The sequence below is a fragment of the Carassius gibelio genome, chromosome A5 (genome assembly GCF_023724105.1).
Source record: "Carassius gibelio isolate Cgi1373 ecotype wild population from Czech Republic chromosome A5, carGib1.2-hapl.c, whole genome shotgun sequence".
Taxonomy (NCBI): Eukaryota; Metazoa; Chordata; class Actinopteri; order Cypriniformes; family Cyprinidae; genus Carassius; species Carassius gibelio.
This window is the reverse complement of record NC_068375.1, coordinates 23,178,475-23,202,702: the sequence shown is the minus strand read 5'-3', so window position 1 is coordinate 23,202,702 and position 24,228 is coordinate 23,178,475. Positions and strand designations below refer to the sequence as shown.

The 24,228-nt window shown below is 37.1% G+C and overlaps 1 protein-coding gene across 4 annotated transcripts in view; it reads left to right on the top strand.

Annotated features, from left to right (window-relative positions):
• The first annotated feature begins 80 nt into the window (after window positions 1-80).
• Window positions 81-24,228, top strand: part of LOC128004533 (kelch-like protein 13) — a 41,546-nt gene continuing 17,398 nt past the window's right edge. For 2 of the 4 annotated variants that reach the window (XR_008177236.1, XM_052592611.1), the window contains exons 1-2: window positions 4,337-4,385; window positions 16,103-16,488. Coding sequence is in view for 3 of the 4 variants with exons in the window: in XM_052592611.1 (XP_052448571.1) it covers window positions 16,391-16,488 (98 nt within the window). In the remaining variant the exon portion in view is untranslated. Of the gene's footprint in view, window positions 204-4,307; window positions 4,398-16,102; window positions 16,489-24,228 lie in introns of those variants that run through there. The other 2 variants (XM_052592613.1, XM_052592612.1) reach the window with 2 other exon arrangements.

Sequence of the window (24,228 nt, the reverse complement as noted above, 5' to 3'; positions counted from 1 at the left end):
GCCATGAACTTCTTTTGGTAACGGAAGTTTTTAGTGTCAGGAATGGATTGACATGATCGTAGACCAATCAGCAAGACGTACGGCACGTATTCCCTTGAGGTTACAGCCAATGAAAAACAAGAAAGGAGGGGCTTTGTGAGGTCCATGAGTAGAGAGGATTTGGGGGTTTAAGAAGAAAACAAGGGTAATTTCCAGAGGCTGTGGTAAGTCGAAACGGCTTTTAAAAGTTTATTTGTTTATTATTCTATCTGGCAAACTGACATATCAGTGGCACATACGTAAAGATACACATCATTCAGTACGAAAAGTAGCTTGTTGTCAGCTGAAGCTAAATGTAGCAGCAGCTGAAGCAGAGCTGCGAATGGGGAGCCATGCTTCAGGTTTGGTCCTTTCTTCAAGCGAGTAGAGCTGAGCTTTCAAGAACGGACATATCCAGGAGCACGGCTGTAATCACAGCCCCGGTTCTGGCGTTACACCGGTGTCCGCGCGGGCTCCGTGTGTACTTACGGTGTTTGTTCACACATAAAGAGGAGCAGACATTTCGCCAAGAGTCTCTTCCACAACCCCAAACTCTGTGTCTGAACTAACAACGAGTACTACAAAAACAAAGAAGTGCAACTAACAAAAAGATGCTTTGTTTCTGTTAATTTAAGGCCACTCTGATTAGCTCTTAAGTTGCTTTAGCCGGACCCCTGCTGTTCTGTTAGTGATTGAGAGCTGTTTCCTTTTGTTTGTGTTTGGCTTCACTTTCCAAGACGCATATCAGTTTTCATTGTGCTGTTGTAATAAATTAACTCGGTAAAAGTAAAGGAAAATGTTGGTTCAGAATTGTCACTTTGCTTTAGATAGGATCTGATTGATTCAGTAAATTATTGGTCACTCAGTTTGATATATTTTTGGTGTCTACGTCAGATTAGTCAACCTAAAACTTGAGGAATGTCCGGTTACTAAACCAGTTAGTACTTAGCTGTTGAACATGTTATCAAACAGCTTTTGATCATTTCTAAATACATTTTAGGAGCTCCAGACATCGGGCACTTGCTCCGGCTGTCAGAGTGTGACAGAAGCAGAGCTCCATTATTAAGAGCATGATTCAGAGCAGCTGGGAGCTGTAAGGGCCACCATGTGCTCATATGCCATGACAACAGTAACATAACACTAATGGCTAAAAACAAGCTCTTCTACCAGGGGCTTCTGGCTAAAACCTTAATTTAGCATATGTCCTGTGTTGTGTGTTGTCCTGATCGTGTCATTTGTTGCTACGCCTATGTTTTTTATTAAGCAAACACATGACTAAAAGCACTTGGGATTTGTTTTTCTTAAACTAAAGCGATTCAATGGGGTATGTTGTTTATATTTGCCTTAGACGAGAACATATAGCCAGTAACAGAGCTATGAATACTCTTTTATGGGTCCTGTGACTACAGTTCCTCTTTGCTTGAAGGGGGAGAAGATAAAGTTGCAACACAAATTCCTTGATATAATTACTATTTTTATTTATTCATTTATAACATTTATTAAACCACCATGCTGCCTTTTTGTTACTGAAATAATGATACTTGGATGTCTATTTTTTTATTGTTCACCAAGAAGATTATACCTGAAATCTCTTGTCTGTCTTGAGATGACACTGATATGTGGTTTAGCACTCATATAGTGTACTAATGTGTCCGAAACACACATTTTGGTGACACACACTCTTATAGTGCTTTAAAAGATGATTCACCATACATTTGTCCTGTTTTAATAGTTGTATGACCTATTCAAGGTTGTATGCTTCATTTATAGGAATAGTTCAGTCATGTGAAAACTTGGTCAATGGCTAAAACGACAGCTTGTTATGCACTGACTGGTATAGATCGTACATATTGAGTTTGACAGGGGTTATAAGGGGTTTGATGCTGTCGTTGCTGTGTTTAATCCAGCATTTATTTCCAACCTCACATTCAGTTCTGAGTGATGGCATGAACAACACTGTATCACGTTTCAGATGAAGAATAGCCTCTAATCAGAGAGAAGGGATAATGAAATGCACAGCAGGCTTGTTAACTAAAACGAAAACCAAAGTGACTTGAATTAAAATGAACTTTAATTGAAATAAAATGTACTGATCTTAAACGCCTTATTAGAAACGTTATTTTCACTAGTTCCCAAGGCATCATTTCTCATTTTAAGTACTAAAAATATTAAAGCTAAAACTGATATGAACTATATAGACATACTTAAAAACAAAAAAAATGGGGAGAGAGGACACACAACTAAATTACTAAAACTTTGACCAAACTTAAAATGTAAAACAGACTAATATATATATATATATATATATATATAGAAGCAAAATTATAATGACTGTGATTTTGACAGCTGTGTCTATTTTTCAATAGACAGAATGTTTCATATTTAGAATGTTAGAAAAGGTTTATTAAATAGACAGTGTGACTATGGACTTAATTGACATTGGCGGTTCTATTCTGTCCAGCTCTGGCTGTTTTAAAAGCATGCGTGTGGCATCAAGTCTATGAGGAGACTAAACCTGAACCTCTTGTGATGTAGTGAGGTTGGGGTTGTTTAGCTCAGCTCATCCTTCTTCTTTTCTGACCTCTTGTCTGTTGCTAAGACACAGTGGTTGCCACGGCAATGGGGAAGAATTGTACAAGCCACTGAAGTGCTGAAACTCTTCCCATGGTGCCATGCTTTCAGAAGTGCCCCTCTTCATGTCCTGGACCGAGTCTTCTTCATGCAATCAGGAACTCAAAACATGAATTGAGCAAACACTACCAGAGTCAAGTGAAAAAAATCAAGACATGGTTTTGCTGCTTCTTTTGTTCTTTAGTGTTTATTTTTCAAGCTCTCGACTTTTGAGGTTTGTAGAGCTAGTCTGGCATATATAAAGTGATTTGTTACCCTTCTGTGAGCGGTGTTGTATAGCTGTGTATTTCCTAGGTAGGCTACAGGTTGTCATCAGTATTTTAGCGGTTACAGGCTGTTGTTGGTATTTTTTTTTTATTTTTTATTTTTTGGAAGAGTATTGCATGTTCAAAAAGTGTATTTAATTGGTTTTGACTTCTTGATTGGAGTTGTTCATTCATTCTTTGTGATGGCCATTCAGAAGCATAGCAAGGATGAACCCATGTTCGCTCTTCTGCTGCATTTAGTCTGACCACACATAATTCTTACAGCAGTTAGCTTTTTTAATCTTTGAGCTGCACCCTCTTGTAGAAGAAGCTGTTAAACTCTCCAGCTGGTCATTGTGATGGTCACAGTTTTAGTGAGATTGTCTGTACAGCGGTGGCATTCAGTGACTGCTGCTCTGCTTTGTTTCTTTATCTGTGAGAGAGGGCTATGTAAAGTGACCGATGATGATGTATATCCTGTGATGATTTTCTTTTCTGTCAGAAATGACATAAGCTGTACTGTTGCAAAAACTCAGGGACAGAGGCAGTGGTGAATGGCTATCATGTAAAAAAAAATAATGTTAATGTTTGCTGAAAAAAAAAAGATTGCATTTATCAGTGTTAAATGATTAGTATTTTATAGTTTAAGAGATCATAAGATGATGCCACAGGTAACCTGTATGTAAAAATAGAGGAAATGAGAAATGGTTTGTGCTACATAAAAATGGGCAATGGGCTTTAATTACATCACAGCAATGAACATGACTTGCTGCTTGCTTTCTGACTGTTTGTTCTGACTCATTTTGAGTGGACAAAAATCTGTGTCTTGCAGGATGTGATTTTTTTTTTTTTTTTTTTTTTTTTTTCTCGTCGTATTGTAAATATGAAATGCTTATAGCAGCTAAAAGTGAAATTGGTTAGCCGTGTAGCCTAGTAGCAAAAGCAGGGGTCAGTAATATTAAAATTTTTAAAGGACATTATTACTTTATTTCAGCAAGGTTAATGATTTTTATCATTTTACAGTTTTTTCGAACAGACAGCTGTGTTTGAGTGTCTTAACTAGCGATTAAATTTTTTAAACATTTTAATTCATATTTAAGAAATTTGAAATCATTTTACATTTACATTAAAAAATAAATGTGTAAAATAAACATACTTTAGATGACAAAGTATTTTTCACAAATAAATATATATTTAATATAAATATAAATTTAAAAGGAAGTAAACACTAACCAACAGGACACTGTTTTCTGGGAAGTTTGTGCACATTGGGAATCATATTTTTCAAATAAAGACAGGGTAACACTCATTTTACATACAGCACAAAGAGAAAAAAAATTCAATGAGATTTTAGACTTACCTTGATTATTTCCAGGACTCATGATGCTCCTGTCTTTCTGCTGATATTTGAAGGTGTTCTGGGGTTTTGTGCCTGGGCATGGACCACCCTGTGCATAGAGGAGACACCATGTCCATGGGACTACACGACAGGTACTGTGCAATGTATGTCATCTCTTTTTTTTCTGCACACATATACATATACTACACATTCTCTGTACGTTGTCCATGTGCAGAGACGCATGCATTCTCATTTACCTTCTCCCCTGTCTGGACACCGTCCTCTTGGTTTGCTTTGTGCATCTGTTTCTGTCATGAACAGGTTACACACACATGCTCTGAAGCTTCAGTCTCTCACACATACACCTCCGTCTCATGTGAGCTGACATCATGGAGGACATCATTAAAAATGGGACATTTGTCCGGCTGTGTGTGTTTACATTATACAGTCATCACAGATGACTGATGACTGGAATTTTTTTTTTAAACGCTACCATATTCATCAATTATACATCACTCTGCTCTTCAGTTGGTTTGATTACTATTACTTATTGTAATTTTAATATAACACTTTTATTCTGAGGCAAAAACAGGTTTCCATAAATCAGAAACACTCTCTGCCTATGATTCATTTTGCATATTCAGTTTTTTTTTTTATATTTTCCGTAGAGTGCAGCAGGAGTAAATGATTTAGAATTTTTGGGCTTCTAAAGCATGTAAAAATCTAAATATCTTGCTGGTCACGGAACTTATTTTCTGCAATAATCCAAAAAGCTAATGGATTTTTATCAATGGATCCATGGTGATGCTAAACTTATGGGTTGACCATATAACCTATAAAAATACATTATCCCTGCACCATTTTCTGACATGTATTTGGAATTTTGATGTTAGTAAAACATCAATATGGCCTTCAGAAAGCCATATGCTTCAGCAAAAGCCACATGCTTCAGCAAATGCACAGTATCTTGTTTTTGGATGTATCTCTGCAGTTGATTTGTCTTTTATTACCGTAATGTTATTGGGACACATATCTAATGGGTTTGTCACAGACTAGTGTTGTGATGAGTGAGGCTGAGAGAGGGCAAATATGCTCAAGCTGCTGCTTTCAGTGTACACTTTTCTGTTGTATTATGGATACTGTACTGTGTCTTTGTTGTTTAATGTGTTGTTACACCCATTTGCAGTCAGATTTTCTCTGTGGCTAACAGCTATAGAAAATGATTGCCATAAACGCTCTTGAAAATGGACACTTCAGGACAAGAGAGAAACTCCCGTACAAAGTGAAATGTGTGTGTGGTGGATTTTTTTTTTCCCCTATTTTTTGCACTCTCTCACTAACGCCATGCTGTCATACACACCTGCTTCTTGCTCACACAGATGATATAAGTGTGTGTCGCGACAGGCAGATGATTGAGATTTGTGTTCTCTGCACTCTACAGTTATTCCTGTGGTGTGTAAATCACAGCAGAATTACAGCATGAGCTCAGAGAACTATAAACACTAAACACTCTATTAAACAGCAAAGGCCCTGAGGTGAGTGCAGCATGTTGGCTGAGGGCTTCTTTTATATTGTTCAACAGAAAAACAAAGGCGACTGTGAATTCCATTCGATCGGAGTCGACTTGCTGAAATGTTAGACGCACTACTCTCGTTTTGTCTTTACATGCCAAGTTGGCACATAAGGGCTGAGCGTGTGGGCATGTGGGTTTGTGATGACTCAGACCCTTGAGATCATCGGACTAAGATTCAGTCAGCTGGTGTGTAGGACAGTACTGACAGGGCTATTTCTGTGTTCTGTTTGAGGAATGATCTGGATGACCTTTAGCCAGCTAACAGGCTCTCTTATGGTTCTTTTTAAGGTGTATATACAGTGGCCCCAAAAGTATTTGGTCACTTAAACCACATTTCAGACATTATAGTCTGAAATTATAGAACAAAATATTAAAGTAGCATTTAGTATCAGTTGTTTTCATTCATCAAGGATGCATTATATTGATCAAAAGTAACAGTAAATAAATTTACATTGTTACAAAAGAATTGTTTAAAAAGAAATGCGGTTTATTTCAAACCATCTATTAATCAAAGAATCTTGAAAAAATGCGCCAAGGTTTCCACAAATATATTATGTTATATATGTTCTCCTGCTTTCTACTGTACAGACGTGAATTTACTTTTCTATCAGCCTGAGATTTATTCGTTACACTTTTTGGTGTGAAAGGGCTTTTACATTTGCTATAAATAGAACTTCTCATATTAAAAACAAAGCCCTGCTCATATTTAAAAAAGTAATGCCAAAGTAACGTGACACATTCCATAAAAAGTAACAAAGTAATGTAATTAGTTACTTTTTTAGGGAGTAAAGGCTGATTTATATTTCTGCATTTGACCTATGCCGTAGCCTTGACGCCGTAGGTTAAGTGTCAGTTTTCATTTATACTTCTGGATCGTTGTCCGCATCGAAGTGCAGAACACACTCAAACCGCTAGTCTGCAGAGTCCACGGACATGTCGCTGGTGTGACCTGCAGACCTGTGACCTGCACATAAACATACACAAAACTTAAGTACATACGAGGGAGGGAATCTAGCAGACCAATCTCGGTGCTTGCCATCCGCTTAGAATTGAGGTTCTGTTAGATTTTTGGAGAGGTACACATTAGGCTACGGCGTACTACACATAGCGTTCGGCATAGGTATGGCGTAGGTTCTACGCAGAAATATAAATCAGGCTTAAACCAATGTTGTAATGCATTACTTAAAAAAAACTTTCCCCAACACGGTTTTGTAACTCTTTCACACACACACTGCTGTTGCTCTGATCTTGTCTTTATGCTGTTTTGGACCCTCAACCATCTGTTGCGTAAGTGTCGAGGTTGCCATAGCAACAGTTTCCTGTAGTTTCTGTTAAAGCTGATTTCAAGTAGCTTCAACACTTTCAGTCCTAAAAACTGTGCCAAGTAATAGGTTGTTGCTTGATTTACCCATTTATTCCTTACACTCTTAAAAATAAAGGTTCATCATTGGCATCTATTGTTCCAAGAAGTACTTTTATTTTCCATGGAACCTCATTCCACAAAAGGTTCTTAATAGCGAAATAAGGTTCTTTACATTTTTAAAATGTTCCTCAAACTGAGCTAAATGGAACCAAAAATGGTTATTCTATGCCATTTACTGGAACCTTTATTTTTAAAGGGTGTAGTGGTTTAAAGACTATTTTAGGATCTTAACGCTCAGTACGATCATGGGGATTCACATAAGAATATTATCTGTGAGCTTTCCATAATTTTTTCACCCTCTTCCATCTTAAGCCATGTCATCACTTGCTGACACTTTTCATCCATTAACTTATTTCACCCATCACTCATTATTTTTCGTCTTCCTTGTTTTTTTTGTCCCTCCTGCCCTTTCTCAAATGCTTAATCAAGTGAGTCTCTTTGCCCTGGTGAGCACTGTACCCAATCAGAGTCAAGTTTGTTGAACACATGAATGCAATGGCCAATTCAGAATCTGCTCAATACACCAGAGTTTGTACGTGACTCTTACCGTCTTCTCTCTTTCCTCTCTCTCACTCTGTCTCTGTGCTGCTACTCCTAAAATGCTTTGAAAATGACAAATGCGGATTAATTGTGGAATTTTTTTAAGATTTGCCAAAAAGACTCCTTAGCTCTAGTAGGTCTTAAAATATTATTGACCCTTACATTTTAAATAGTATTATGGTTAAATATAAGTGTTTATGGCTGCAGAGACCAGCACTTAAAGTGTAGACCTTTTCTTAACATTAAATTTCAATTTTATCCTTAAATCTTTGTTGAATATAAAAGTTGATGTCCATGTTATGTCAAAAACCCATTTTGTATTAGCTTGGATAGACGCTGGCTACCTATTGTGATGTATGTCGAGCTTCAGTAGAAATGTTGCCCTTGTTTTTATTCAGCCTCTTGTTCTCACTGAGAGCAGCATGTTCTTTGAAATGTTCGCTGTTTGAGCCCACACGGTTATTGAAACTCACTGAGTGTGTAGCACAGATCTGTTCAGAGTGACCAGTATGATTTGTGATTCAACATTTAAAAGCACTTTCGGGGCAATTACCTCTGCTTTGCCAAGTCAAGCTGTCAAGGAAGCCCTGCTCTTTTTCCAGGGAAATATGTTTGTATGATAATATATATATTATTAAAATACATAGTGCCCTCCACACGTATTGGAACAGTAAAGACAAAATTGCTTTCTCTGCTGCGGAGTCAAGACATTTGCAACTATGATTAAAAGATGGATATGCAACAAAACTACAGAATGTAACATTTTATTATTAGGTCTTTCGACACATACATGTTTTACCAAATAAAAAGAGTTCATGATGTGAGCATAAGTATTGTAACAGTTGAATTTAAGGCAGTTGTAAAAGATTAAAAGCTAATATTTAGTTGCAGATCCCTTGCAGGCAATCAAAGCAGTGAGTCTGCAACCCATAGACATCTCCAGACTCTTGGTCTTATGCTTTGAAATACTTTGGCCCAGCCTTCAATGCAGCCAATTTCAACTGTTGCTTTTTTGGTGAGGATCTGTCTTTTAGTCTCCACTTCAGCTGGTGAAATTAATGTTCAATCAGATTTAAATCTGGAGATTGATTTGGGAAGACTTTACATTTATTTGCCCTGATAAAGTCCTTGAGTGATTTGGGTCATTGTCCTGATTAGGGATATGCCAGTATCCAATTTTCATGTTGTGATTAATTGCTCGTGTTTTTTATCACGGTAAGTTTTCTTATAACAAAAATAACTGAACATTTAAATACAATTAAGAAATACAGAAAAATATATAAAGTTAAAAGGTGTACACAAATTAAATTGCAAAAGATCTATAAAGACTAATAGGTATCACTTTACAATAAGACCTCATTAGGTAACCTTAATTAATGCGTTAACATTCACAATGAGCAATAGCTACATTTGCTACAGAAGTTATTAATTCTTGTTAAAAAAAAAAGTCTTATTTCATGTTAGCTCATTAAATAACACAATTTCATCTTTAGAATTTAACAACATGTTATTAAATATTGGAATACCTAAGTAATGAATGTTCAGAAGAATTTTTCATTGGTAATTTAACTGATTAATTTACTAATTTTAACTAATGAAGCCCTAATGTAAAGTTAAAAAAAACCTTGACACCTACAAACTTGAAAAAAACGTAAACCTAATTTGTGTAAATAGCACAAATAAAATAAATAAACGAACATACAAATTAAACAATTTCAAAAAGGGCCCACTTTTTCAAGCACTTTGTGTTGCATTTTGGAAACAGGAGATGAGCCCCTTTTTTAATGCGCCACCTAGCTTGATGAACCCCTTCTCAAAGACTTACTGTTTGTCAATTTTGTTTGGGTAACACACATATTCTGAATGCTTTAGGCAGAATTCATATGAGCCATTTTAATTTAGATTAATTTCAAGATCACAGTGAGATTAATCTAGATTAAAAAAATTAATCTATGCCCACCACTGATATATATATATTTCATATTCCCAGGGAACACGTTAGGTAAAAAAAGTTAGCCTGAATGCATTGTAAGTCGCTTTGGATAAAAGCGCCTGCTAAATGCATTAATTAATTTAATTTATAAATTTAAAAATATTTCCTTTAGTATTCAAGTAATCGTGCAGTCTTTTTTCATAGATCATGGGCTGATTGTGCAATAATTTTTTAAATGATCATCTTTATTTCCAAGCAAGTTTTTCCACGTATTTACACAGCTGCTTGCCACACATGACATATTGAGCGATGCACCTGCTAAATTCATTATAATGTTTGGCTTCAGGCTGTGCAGGTGAGCTACGAGAGCTGCAGAACAGGAACAGCTTTACACAACAGAGAGGGTGTGCTGCATTAGTGCCACATTTACCACTGTACAATGCTGTCATTTGAGTACACGAACGACACGATGGCAGACACGGTGAAGTTTAGCATCGCTCTCTGTCTCTCTTAAATACACACACCCCTCTGTCCTCACCCACTTAATTAAGTGCTAAATGTGTGGTGAGGGTGAGCCGTGGCTATTCATAGAAAACGTATTAATAGAGTGATTAAGGGGTAAGGAGGGCAGTGAGAGTGTTGAATGTAATAGGATGAAGAACATTAGCATTTTCACATGAGAAAATGATGAGTGAAGTATAAGGAAAAGCAGAAATGAAGGTAGTCTGAGGTGTGACTATTACAGAATGTCACGCTGATTGTTCAGTTCATCAAGCACCATCTGTGCCCAGTAAATGTTATTACTGGTGTGTGTGTGTGTGTTTGTCTGTTTACTACTCTCTGAACCTCTCGGTACATTTTCAACTCTAGAACTTCACATCTATCTCAAACTATCATACACAGGACTGCTTAAATGGATAGTTAACCCCCCAAAAAATATTTTGCTGTTAATTTACTCACCCTCAGGCCATCCAAGATGTTGGATAGAAGCATCTGCTAAATGCATAAATGTAAATCTAAATATTAAGGTCTTATGAAGTGAATGATCGGTCTACAAGAAAACAAACTGTATTTACAACAATATTATCTGTAACTCATAGCCTCAGGCAAACGGTCAGGAGTGATGTCCGGTTTACAAATGAATCATTCTTTTGTACTGGTTCTTTTTAGTGATCTAGATGAACCAAAATCAAAGAGTTCGCTGCTCGAGGTCTACAAGCACAACAGGACATTGCTGACAGTGACTATAATATACCGGCATATATGTTCCTACAACCACGATATATCGTCAGGAGGAATATTGATTTGTCTGTTCATGCTTTTTTTGACTCTCGGTGTGACACTCGGATTTGAGTGACTTTTGATGAGGTCACAATGCAGATACCATATTTTCTAGAACCAGTTCTAAATAAGAAGCACATGAAGACACACTGGGATATTATGCTTAGCTTCTCTGTGTCGTTTACCCTTGCTAATCGGTCGCCATTATCTGTAATACCTTAATAGAGAATCCATAGTAGCTGGAGAGGATGGTGTGGGTGAGTCAGAAGTAAGCTTAAGAAAAACATTGATTTTTATTTTAGTGAGTGGATAATTTGCTGTTGTATCTGTTAGTGTTCCTTCGCTGATTAACTCCTAATGAAGGCTTCTGTTAACAAATTCACTGTGTAGTTTATCATTTCAGACAGTGACGCATCTGTTCTGGGCTGCAGGCTTACAGCTAGAGGTGCTGTATGTCCTTTTAAAATGCGTTTTATCTCTCTTGCCGTTTGATCATTGTGGTGTGATTTACTTTGGCTAAACGCATTACATCTGCTGTCTGGTTATATACATGTGAACAAAAGATGGAGAAACTAGAATTAACTCACAGATGGCCTCTGATGATCTCTCGATTTCTATTATAACAAGATCCATAGCAGGCCTTGTGTAAACATTTAAACAGTTTGCTGTGTATGTTTGTTGTTATCCCCTGTGTTATCATATACATAATCCAGTTTGTATTGTAGCATGAGTATAGATAAGTGCCAGACTCATTCTTAAACCGATCAAAATATGGTCACAGATCAGTTTTGAGCAGATAGATATTTATAAAGGCTGATGACTCTGTCTTCAGTTACATAAATTATGGCTGGATGATATTACTTATCGCGCATGTTAACCACCTGTCATATCTAATATTTTAATGCATCCTTGCTGAATAAAAGTAATAGTTTCTTAAAAAAATTAATGACCACACATTTTTGAATGATAGTTTATTATAATATTTATTGCTTGTTGATAGCATCTTATTTAAATGGAAAATCAATTTAAATTGGCCCCAAAAGAAAACACAAGGGGACTGAGGTACCACACTTAATAAATCCACCACATGCCAGACACATCTCACAGACAGGGAGAGAGAGACAGAGAGAGAGAGAGAGAGGGGTAAGGAGAGATACATGGTGGAGGGGTTGAAAAAAAACTGAGTGAGGCGCACTTGGTCATGTTTTAAAAAACTGTATCGCATCCAGAACACGATTGAATAAGTTAAAGGACATCTACTCTGACTTTTTTGTCAGCGCTTTAAATGAAGATGGACATAATCACAGAAATGAATGTGGTAGCTCTTTCTTTTCCTCTCTGTCTCCTCTTTGACATGTGCTGTCACGGCAGTGGGTGAAGAGCCCCGCGGTGGAGTTTGTGCCCTGCTTGCGCCGCCTAGCTAGAGATGTTTTGAAAAGACCTGTCTCTCATAGTGGACATCAGTGGGGAATTCTTCACCATTATACAATACTGAGGAACAGAAGTGATATTCTTTAAAGTTCAGGAGAATCATACTTGTGTTTTATATTTCTTCTGTGTGGTAGGTCATTAAACTCTTATCTGAGCTCTGAGCATCTTTTTCTCTGGCTAGCTCTCTGCAGTCAGCTATGGCAAGCCAATTTAACGGTGTTGTTGTTGTTGTTTTGTTTTTTTTGTAATTAATACCTAGTTATCCAAGTGACTAGTACTGTTTTGAATTTTCAGTAATTATTACATTTTTAATAATAGTACTAATTTTAGTACTTCTAATGTGACTATAAATTTTGTCAATAGCTAATTATATAGTTAAATATATATCTTAATTGTATACTAGATCTTATAAGCTTATTACCACTCACTGTCCTACTAATAATTGTAAAATAATAGTGAGCTGTGGCTCACATATCAGCTCACTTCTGACTAGTATTTGTTTGTTATTGTTGGTATTGTGACTTACTAGTAACTACCCCAATAGCTTTACATAGATACTTGTACATGAGACGTATATGCTTGCCTTATCTATCTATCTATCTATCTATCTATCTACGTCTAGTCGGAATGGCTACTTCAGGTTTTGTAAAAAATCCTAAAAGAAGATATTTGTATAAAATTAGTGTTGTTACTAATCACAGCCTTTCGTTTTCATTTAAACATAATAATAGCAGCAGAAATGTACTTAGTTCAGGGAAATGTGTAAATATATACAGCCACGGAAACGGAATATTATATAAATTTTTTTTTTTTTTTTCACTTTAACATATAGATCATTTGAATACAGAACAAAGATCGCCAGTTAGATTTACCCAAAACAAATTATATTTTATGTTTAACCACTAAAGAGACCTCAGATCCAGCGGCACATATCAGAAGGTTTAGCCGAGGTGAGGCTGCTTCTCGGCGGATAGATGATCACTGAGCTCCCGCTGATCGTGTTGAGCTGACCGCCCCCGAAATCATCGAAACACATTTTTAAACAGGTGCTATCTTTATGAATAAACCACAGATTTGAGTTTTAAAAAACTACATTCGACTGAAATACTTTTAAAATTACATTTCCTGACACAATAATTTTCCGCCTCCAAAAGTTCGGTACTTTGAAAAAGTATCACCTCGCCAGCAGGGACTTTCTGAGGTGCATTTTTTTTTTACCCGGAACTTTTAGTTCCTTGTTCCTGTGGTGGAAACACACCGAGTACCGGCCCAAAGTCCCTAGTTCCTGGGTAAAGTTCCTGCGGTGGAAACGCGGCTTAAGAAAAGTTCAGTATATACTAGTAACTTTTTGAATAGTTAATAACTTATCAGTGAAGACTATTAGGCTATAAATTAAATGCTACTAGTAAAACTATAGAAACCAATAAAATACAACAAAATTATAAACGCAACACCTTTGTTTTTGCCCCCATTTTTCATTAGCTATTTACATGTCCTATTTCCCTCAAATATTGTTCACAAATCTGTCTAAGTCTGTGTTAGTGAGCACTCCTCCTTTGCCAAGATAATCCATCCACCTCCCAGTTGTGGCATATCAAGATGCTGATTAGACAGCATGATTATTGCACAGGTGTGCCTAAGGCTGACCACAATAAAAGGCCACTCTAAAATGTGCAGTTTTATCACACAAGCACAATGCCACAGATGTCACAAGTTTTGAGGGAGTGTGCAGTTAGCATGCTGACTGCAGGAATGTCACCAGAGCTGTTGCCCGTGAATTGAATGTTAGTTTCTCTACAATAAGCTGTCTCCAAAGAAGTTTCAGAAAATTTGGCAGTACATCCAACCAGCCTCACAAACGCAGACCACGTATAACCACACCAGCCCAGGATCTCCTCATCCAGCATCTTTACCTCCAAGATCGTCAGAAACCAGCCACCTGGAGAGCTGCTGCAAAAATCTGTTTGCTTAACCAAAGAATTTCTGCACAAATTGTCAGAAACCATCTCAGGGAAGCTCATCCGGAGTGAAGCGAGAAACATATTTAACCCAACAGTTGGGTTATAACTAAAAATTACCCAACAAATTTTAAGATGACCCAACACATTGAAACAATATGTGTAACCCAATGGTTGGGTTAAAAAAACAACCCATTGTTTTTTACTGTGTGTGTGTGTGTGTGTGTGTGTGTATGTGTGTGTGTATATATATATATATATATATATATATATATATATATATATATATATATATATATATATATATATATATATATATATATTAAAATTTCTCGTAAGCTTAATTGATTTGGTTTAAAGAGAAGAATTAATTATTATTTTCATTTGAAAACTACATATAAATAACTACCAAAATAAATTTTGGTAACTACAGTTTTGCTAAAACTATTGACTAAAAGTAGTGACTAAAAGTTGACTAAAATGCAATGACCTTTCGTCAACTAAAAACTATGAGAGACTCAAACGACTAAAATGTGACTAAGACTATTAAGCATTTTCATTTACTTTTACATTTATTCATTTAGCTGACGCTTTTATCCAAAGAGACTTAAAATTGCTATATATGTCAGAGGTCGCACACCTCTGGAGCAACTAGGGGTTAAGTGTCTTGCTCAGGGACACAGGTGTCTCACAGTGGATTCAAACCCGGGTCTCTCACATCAAAGGCATGTGTCTTATCCACTGCGCTAACACCACCCCTAATTTCGTCTCAAGAGTATGGTGGTGGTGGGGTAATGATATGGGCAGACATATGTTATGGACAACAAACACAGGTGCATTTTAATGATGACATTTTGAATGAAAAGAGATACCGTGATGAGATCCTGAGGCCCATTGTTGTGCCATCACCTGATGTTGCAGCATGACATTGCATGGCCCCATGTTGCAAGGATCTGTACACAATTCCTGGAAGCAGAAAACATTCCAGTTTTTGCATGGCCCTCATACTCACCGGACATGTCACCCCTTGAGCATGTATTGGATGCTCTGGATCGGCGTATACAACAGCGTTTTCCAGTTCCTGCCAGCAACTTTGCACAGCCATTGAAGAGGAGTGGACCAACATTCCACAGACCACAATCAACAACCTGATCAACTCTATGCGAAGGAGATGTGTTGTTCTGCGTGAGGCAAATGGTGGTCACACCAGATACTGACCAGTTTTCGGACCCCCCAATACAGTGAAATGCACATTTTAGAGTGGCCTTTTATTGTGGCCAGCCTAAGGAACACCTGTGTAATAATCACAGTCTTATCAGCATCTAGAAATGCTACATCTGTGAGATCGATGAATTATCTCGCAAAAACTAAAATGTTGCATTTATAATTTTGTTCAGTGTATATACTAATTAGAAGTAGTTGATACGTGAAGCGCAGAACCCCATATGTAACAAATATGTACTACAGGTTTACTGAATAGATATTACAGGGCTTTATTGGGTTTTTGTAGTTATTAAAAATAAGTACTATTAACCTACAATAGATAGTAGTTAAGTGATGAATGATACAGCGGCTTGCCATAGTCAGCCTGCATTCAAACAAGGTGGCACTATAGCTGAACATCCAGTGCTCCAACTGCGCATGCCTCTACCTTGCACTGACCGGACGCGACGGTGCCTATTTTTTTTTTCTCCCTTCCATCATCATCATCATCCCTCTCTCTTTCTCAGGAGATGATGCACGGCTCAGGCACACCTGCTTTTCACCTCTCGGCTCAGGCTTAAGTGTCGTTCCTCCAGGTTTTCCGTCAACCTTCCCTGCGGTATTCAGACAGCTGCCTTAATCAGAGAAGCACTGCCTCCTGATCCTCCTCTTTATTTTCCTCTTCCTCCTCCCTGCTCTCGGTGAGGGCTGCCGGGGATGGAAGCCCGCGCTGGTCGCCTCTTCATGGACTCGCTCTCGACGGCTCTTCTCATCCTCGCTGTGTCTCAGAGGTGCTGACTGGAGAAAAAAAAAACATGCCGTTGAAATGGAAAAGCGGTTCCCCCGTCAGCTGGAAATTTCCCGTGCCCGTGCTTAAAGCGTCCAGGTCCTCCCCACTCTCGCCAGCATACATGTAAGTAGCTGTTTTAAAATGTCAGAATCACTAACTGAGGGCGCGTGAAGTGTGTTTATCTTCCGTCTTTAGTCGTTCATTAAGGATGCTGCTGCTGTGATTGTTTCGGGGTCTGTGTCGCCTGCCTTCGTTTCTCTGTAACCTAATTGTGAACGTTTAGAGAGGTCTTGAGACACATTTTATAACGTTTAGCGTGCATCCGCGCGCCGCCTATTTTTCTGAATCCACAGAGAATTTTCATGTGCTTTCTCTACTCTCTCCGAGTCTTTGTCACGGCTCTGTTTATATGAGCCCTAGTACTCACCGGGCCGAGATAACAGCCAGCGAAACGGGCTTTCGTCTTCGCGTGCTGTGCGCCCTGGATTCTTGCGCTTGTGGGGTGGGGGGCCGGTTGGCTGCTGGAGGTGCTGGATGATACACGGTACATGACCGCTGGCGCTGGGGCTTCCGCTCGGCGCGATTAGCACACCAGACCAGTGCACGACTAACTTCAAATGTGTGCTAGAGAAGCAGCAGTGTCTTTAACATGATCTTCTATGGATCAGCGCGCACTAGATGCTGTACATCAGTGCCCAGATGAAACAAACCCTTTAAGATAACCTTTTATTTCTTGAAAAAATAACTGTCAAAGCCCTTTTATTATTGTAGATAATACCATACCAGTGCATCACCAAGCCACTGAATTTAATGAGACATATTAATATAATTTTTTTTAACCTTTTCTCAACTGCCATGTAGATAAAAGATTTAATTTATTATATGCTTTTTTTATATCGTGTTCAAGATTTTCATGTGTTCTATCATCTATTAATTTAATATAAAAAAATTCAGTTAAATTCACATTTACTTGTAAAGTGCTTTTCACATTACATATAATTTCAAATCAGAATCAGAAAATGAATGTTTTCGATGTTACAATCACAATGCCAGAGGTGACTGACTCATGTGAAGTGATTTTGAACTCATGAAGTCATGAAGGGGAGAAAGCTACCATCCATCCTCTGGCAACAAAGTAAAAGTTCATTTGGCAATAATATACAACTTTAAAATATTGCACGTTATGTGGTTAAAGTCATGAAATAATGCTGTCCTTCTACACATTAAGACAATGATTATGCTTGTGATTTGTAATGTAATAATCTGGCAATTTTGAAAGTCTATCCTAATAGTGTGATCTATACACTGACTGTACTGCTATTTATCTTTTTTTTTTTATTATTATTTGTTTTAGATCTTACTTTTCCTCCGGCACAACAAAGTTGAAACCATGACCAGCTGTTTGCATGAGTGATTTGAGAGTTCACGGTGAAGCGAGAGTTTAAGGCAATGATCTGTCTTGATAATCATGGGTTATATCCATCTTCATTTGAAAGTGGTTTTGCTAGTTCAGTTCAATTCAAGTTAAAGGCTGGATCTGAAAAAATGCCTTTGTTGTCTCTTTTGTTTATTTAATACTTTGTCTGTCTTAGTTTCTCCAGCCATAACTGCATTGTGCATATACAGCCCTCATACATTTCCCCTTGAGAATCAATAAACTATGTTTACGTATACGTCTCTTCTCAGATTTAAGGTTTGGAGTTGTGGATTATAGTGTTGAGTTCCTGACCCTGCTGTCGCCCCTCCCAGTCCAATTTTGCCCAGTAAAAACAAAGTCTATTTTTACTGCTTTGGCTGTGTGTTGTGTGTGTGATTACAGGGTGAGCTGTGGTCTCTGTATTTCTTAATGGGAGGAGAGAGATGCCTCTTGGACACATGAATCATTCTCTTATTTGTGTGTGTTTTGAGACAGAAAATATTGAACAACAGGATGTTTTTGCCGGTTGCTAAAAAATAGAACTAGGGAGAGTTTGCACATTCACACCAAATATGAACTATAAAGTTTCAATAATAATTTAATTCTGTAAGAATAGAGAAGACACACCACAACTATAACTAGTCCTCTAGTGAGGATTTGCATCCCCACAAAACACAAGCACAGAGTCCTTCTGACCCATTCAAGAATTCTTCTAGTTGTGACTCGAAGGATTCTTGGAATTCAGCTTAAAGGAGTGATGAGGAGTGACAGCCGGAGAGCTTCTGCCGCAGGGGGGGAAGAGAATGACGCATGCATGGGTGTGAGTTTGTGTTGGCAGGTGAAGACTGTAGACAGTCATAACAGATCTAATGTCCTGCTCATCTGCTGCTAAAAAGACCTTGGCCTTGACCTTGGTTTACATTATGATGATGAAAGTTTAACCTGACAATTTTGGTAGCAGGGTCATCTAGGAAATTCAGGGTGTGTTTGTTTTGCTGCCAGCACTTGTCTAATGTGCTTTGGTCTCCTGTGAAGACCGTGTCAAATGCACAGAAATGTTGACAGGAACAGACAGCAGTTCATCCTTTTCACATTCACCTTTCACGATGGATTCTCTCTGTTTTGGCTTTTCTTTTCTGCCCTGTGATCTCAGATGAAAGGATGGGACGTGTCAGGCTTCCTGCTGCTGCAGATTGAGAGAAGGCTGCTTTAATAATTTTTATGGTTTTTTGATTTTTGTACAGTTAACTTTCAGTCAAAATTCAGTTTGGAGTCCACCAGCTGTTTTTTTTTTTAAATCTTTTCAAGATAAAAGCAAGATAGAATAAAAAAAATGACATTGAAGATCAGTTGCTTCCACACTGAACTGAAAGTAGGGACCTCGTCCTGCATGCTGAGTGTCATTGCTTTAAAATCAAATGTATTAATATTAAAAATTATTCTAGTAAATAAGATTATCATTGGATATTGCTTGTTTTATATCAAATATGTATTTGTTAAAATGTTTTTCCACACTTTGTTTGAATGTTAAAGAGCATCACAAAGTGTCAGTGTTTTTATTATTTGCTTTGCTCTGGGTGTGAGCTCACAGAAATTTAATTTTCATGTTGTAATTAATTTAAGCACATGCCAAACACTTTCCCTTTTCTTTAAGTGAAAGTTTGTATTTTGATCGATGTTGAGGACTCTTGAGTTTTAATGTAGTGGATTACAGACAGTTCCAGAGTATATTTATTACAGACAGACTGTGGGTGGCTGTTTAGATCATGTGACCTCACCAGCTCCCACGTGCCACACAGAATGACATGTGAGCAGGGTCCAAAATGTACAGCTCGTGAATATTTTTACAGGACATGAAACTCTATAAAGTATTATTTTAAGAAGTAGCAGTCATAACCGTGGCATTATATACTCCTCCATTTAAAAGTTTGGGGTCAGTAATATTTTAATTTACTTTAATACTTCTGTTCAGCAAGGAAGCATTAGTTTGATCAAAAGTGGCCAGAAAGACATTTGTTACAAAGGATCCATAAGGATATAGGTTTCATATACATGCTGTTTTTTTATTATTATTATTATTGATATAATTAATATAATTATATTTATATTTTTCTATTCATCAACTTTCTATTCATCAAAATTTTCTCTTGGAGGAAAAAAAGCAGCACAACTGTTTTAAATGTTTCTTGAGGTCCAAATCTTCATATTAGAATAATTTCTGAAGGATCATGTAACACTGAAGACCGGAGTAATGGTGAGCGTAAGACATTTCTTCAAAAAATAAAATAAAATCATACTGGCTCCAATCATGGGAAGAAAAAACATACCGTTTCATACCTTTTAGCTAATGTTTATGGCACACAATTGCAATTGCTTTTGGCCGGTGAGTTAAAATTCATTTCAGGCCGTGCGGTTCTTAATAAAGCTCTATACCAGCCAAATGTTGAGTAACTCCCAATCCCAAAGCCAATTTTAACTTTCATTTGGCACTTGGTAAGTGTTAATTTTGGACACTGCATGTGATTTGTATTAATGGGATTATATTGAATAAATCAGTTCTGCAGGAGTGTTGTTTGATTTAAAGTGACTAGTGCTCTTGCCGTCAGGAGACATGGTTTCTTTCCTTTTTTATTTCTTCCATTAGTTGTACTCCCACTCCTTCACTGCTGCCTCTGAGCGCAATCCAAAAACAAACTGGAACCAATGTGACACGCACACAATACGTTACATTATCAAAACCATATTCATCTTCTAATGAGTCTGCACTTCCTCTGATAGGAGGCAGCCAATTTGTCACATTTTCTCTTTCTGACCTTCCATTCCTCTTTTTGTATCCATCTTTATTTATTCACTTCTGCTCAATCTTTATTCATCATAGAGGAAATGCAGGAATCCCGTGTTCACCTCAGATGGGGAGGAGGTTGGAGAAGAGTGTCAGAAGGAGAGGAAGAAATGGTATAGAAAAGGGAGATGAAGAGAATAAGACCAGAGAAGGATAGAGGAATAGGTGTTGTGAAGGTTGAGGATGTTTGGTAAGAAGAACATGTGTGAAGGTGAAGTGGCAGAAAGGAAATGGAAGAAATGCTGTGCAAAATGTGAAGGAGAAAAAGAAATGAAATGGAAAAAGAAAGCATGGTCCAATGTCTTGCTGCTTTTTAGCTTTAGTTTACTGTGATCAACTCAGATCCAGGAGCTTTTCTGCAGTTCAATTAGCATTGTATTTTTTGAGTAGTGTTTTTTATATATTATGTGTAAATGCAGTAATGCTGATATATTTGGCTGATGTGTGACCTTGGACCACAACACCAGTCTGAAGTGCCAATTGTTTGAAACTGAGATTTACACATCATCCGAAATATGCTTTCCATTGATGTATGGACAATATCTCGCCGAGATACAACAATTTGAATATCTGGAATCTGAGGGTGCAAAAAAATCTAAATACTGAGAAAATTGCCTTTAAATTTGTTCAAGTGAGTTCTTAGCAATGCATATTTCTGATCAAAAATTAAGTTTAGATATATTTACAGTAGAAAATTTACAAAATCTCTTCATGTAACCTGATCTTTACTCAATATCCTAATGATTTTTGGCATAGAAGAAAAATGTATAATTTTGACAGTTTTTTTTGCAAAAAATATACACCAGCGACTTAAGACTTTAAGATTTGCTCCAGGGTCACAAATAAAACTTTGTTTATTTTGTAAGGTTATAGTATTTATAAATCCATTATTTATAACCTTGAGTCAGTCACTCCTTCACATAAATTCACAAGAACTGAATAGATGATCATTTCTGATTCTGAACTTGTGCAGCAGATGGCTTGTGTTCATCTCCCTGCATGTGTGATTAAAAATAAGGCATAGCTCCTTTGAACCCAGTTTAAGGTCGGAACAATTCATAATTGCAGCAGCTGGACGTCCCTGAGTGGTCATGTGATGACGGATAAAAACAGCAGCACGTGTGATCTATTGAGTTACCAAAGCCATGCTGCAAATGCTGACTCGTTTCGCAATTAATAAGCATATTGTTTCACTGAAAAATGATTGAAGTGTTATAAACACAGATTTAGGTTCTGTTTAAATGTGAATCACATTGTTGAAGAAATGGTGAGCAGCCCTTGGTCAAGTACAGAGCGGATACTCTGAAGTTCGACTGTAATTGCTATCATATATTCATGTGTTTGAATCAAAGATTTCATGCTAACTTCAAAAAAAGAGGCAAAGAGATGAATGCTCAATAACTAATGGAAACAACTCAACCCATTACTTGACAACAGAAAGGTCTGTACAGCATTATGGGAGTGGAAACACGGGTACAAACAAATGCACTGGGCACACTTCAGCTCACACTTGTCCGTAAGGGGTCTTTATGCACAATGTAAAAGGGCAGCTGTGAGATCCTTGTTTATAGTTTGGGGAAATTAAGTGAAAAATGTCAAGCTGTGGGGATCTCAGTTTTTCCCACTTGGATGCATTGTTAGGTTGTTTTTTTTTATTGCATGAGGTTTGTGCTGTATGGTTCTGTTTAGTGACTGTGACTTCAGCCCTGTTTACACTGATCTGAAATCAACCTAACCGTTTGTTCACAAGTGTCAGAAATATTTCATAAGTGCTGATTTTTATTTATTAATGTACATTTTAGTTGAATTTAGTTTTCTAATGAATGCTTCAATAAATTAATACTGTAGATTGGATTTCTCCATTCAGTAAAAAAAAATTCTATATAATTAAATTCCTGCGTTTGTTTATGATGTTATATGCATTGTTAGGCCTGAATAGAATATTTGGAAAATACATCAGATATATTTGTTTAAAAACACTACAAAGGGCTTTATGAAGAAATAAATACTTTCAGTAAGGGTGCATTAAATTGATCAGAAATGGCTTTTTAATTTACCTTTATTAGATTTTTCTAACAATATAATAACATTCATTGTATGGCAAAATTTTTCATTCAGGTTAAGTATCTATCAAATTAAATTATGTCATATTTTCACATTATTCTGTAATATGAATACCCTAGGGTTTTATAATGGGGGTCACTTATTTGTGGACTTTTTAAAATACTTATTCTCATTAATTTTGACATTCACCATTTTTGATGCTGATTCCAATGGAGAGCAATTTCTGAATTTGACTACAACAAAAAACACTGTCATTGGAAGTATTTTACTTTAAAAATGTGTATATTTTGCTGTTCTCTTCATGTGCATAATTTGGACTATTTTTTCCTCCCCAATAATGAAAAGAGTCTTGTAGCCTGATGTGTTTGTTTGATCTTGTTGTTTGGTGTTTATCTGTCAGTATCTGAGTCTCTGTATCATCACCCTTTCAATCAACACTCCAATCTATAAAATCTGTTTGTGTGCATCACCAAGCAAATCTGAGTTGCCATGTGAGTCATGCACACCCTGGCATGAAATCGGGAGGATTCTTCTGGAATTTCAGTATGCATTAAAACAATCCAAAAAAAAAGAAAACCTCCACATTTCTGCCCACAAATGACACACTCCTACATGCACTTTCATTCCAGTAGTGTGAAGCCACACACACTCTCCGACACTGCATGATAAAATGAGTGGCAAATTAGTCATTATTCATCGACAAAATGATTTCAGAAATGTGTAATCAGATGTTCACTCACTGGAAGTACAGTACAGTGTGTAGAGTGTTGTACAGTAGTCCCACCACAGATGGACAACTTCAGCAAGGACACATTACATTGATCAAAACTGACAGGAAATACTTTTACATTGTTACAAAAAATGAGATTCAAATAAATGCTGTTCTTTTGAACTCTCTATTCATTAAAAGAATGCTAAAACAAATAAATGCAGCCTTGATTATGAAATACTTCCTTGAAAATGTTTTTAAAAAGTCTTACTGGCCCCCCAATTTGACCAGTTGTGTAAGTGCCTCGGCAAAAATCTGAGCTTCACATTTTGGCCTTGAAACTCGTTTGCCTGCTAGGCCTCCAGTGTAAGTGCATTACTGCATTTCCTGTTCTTATAACCTGAGGGAAGAGTTGACGTGAAATCCCGATGTAATTGTCAACATGACATGGCTATATGCTGTCGAAAGAGCTTAAGCTGTTCCTGGAAAATTCCTGTAACCCTTTCCTCAAGAAATTGACACGTTGAGCTCACATTGCACCAGTTTGAACATCAAAAGTCAATTTCTTGAATCTGCAGGTATATGTCTTCTCCCTCAAGCCTTTTGTCCTAGATTTAACGTCGTCCTTTACTATAATGTCTTTTTAGGAAGAACAGTCTAGAAAGGGCAGAACAGAATGCCAGTATATATTTAGCTGCAAAAACACGTTTTATATCAAATATCAAACCATTAGATCGCTCTCTCTCTCTCTCTCTCTCTCTCTCTCTCTCTCTCTCTCTCTCTCTCTCTCTCTCTCTCTCTCTCTCTCTCTCTCTCCATTTTTACCCATTT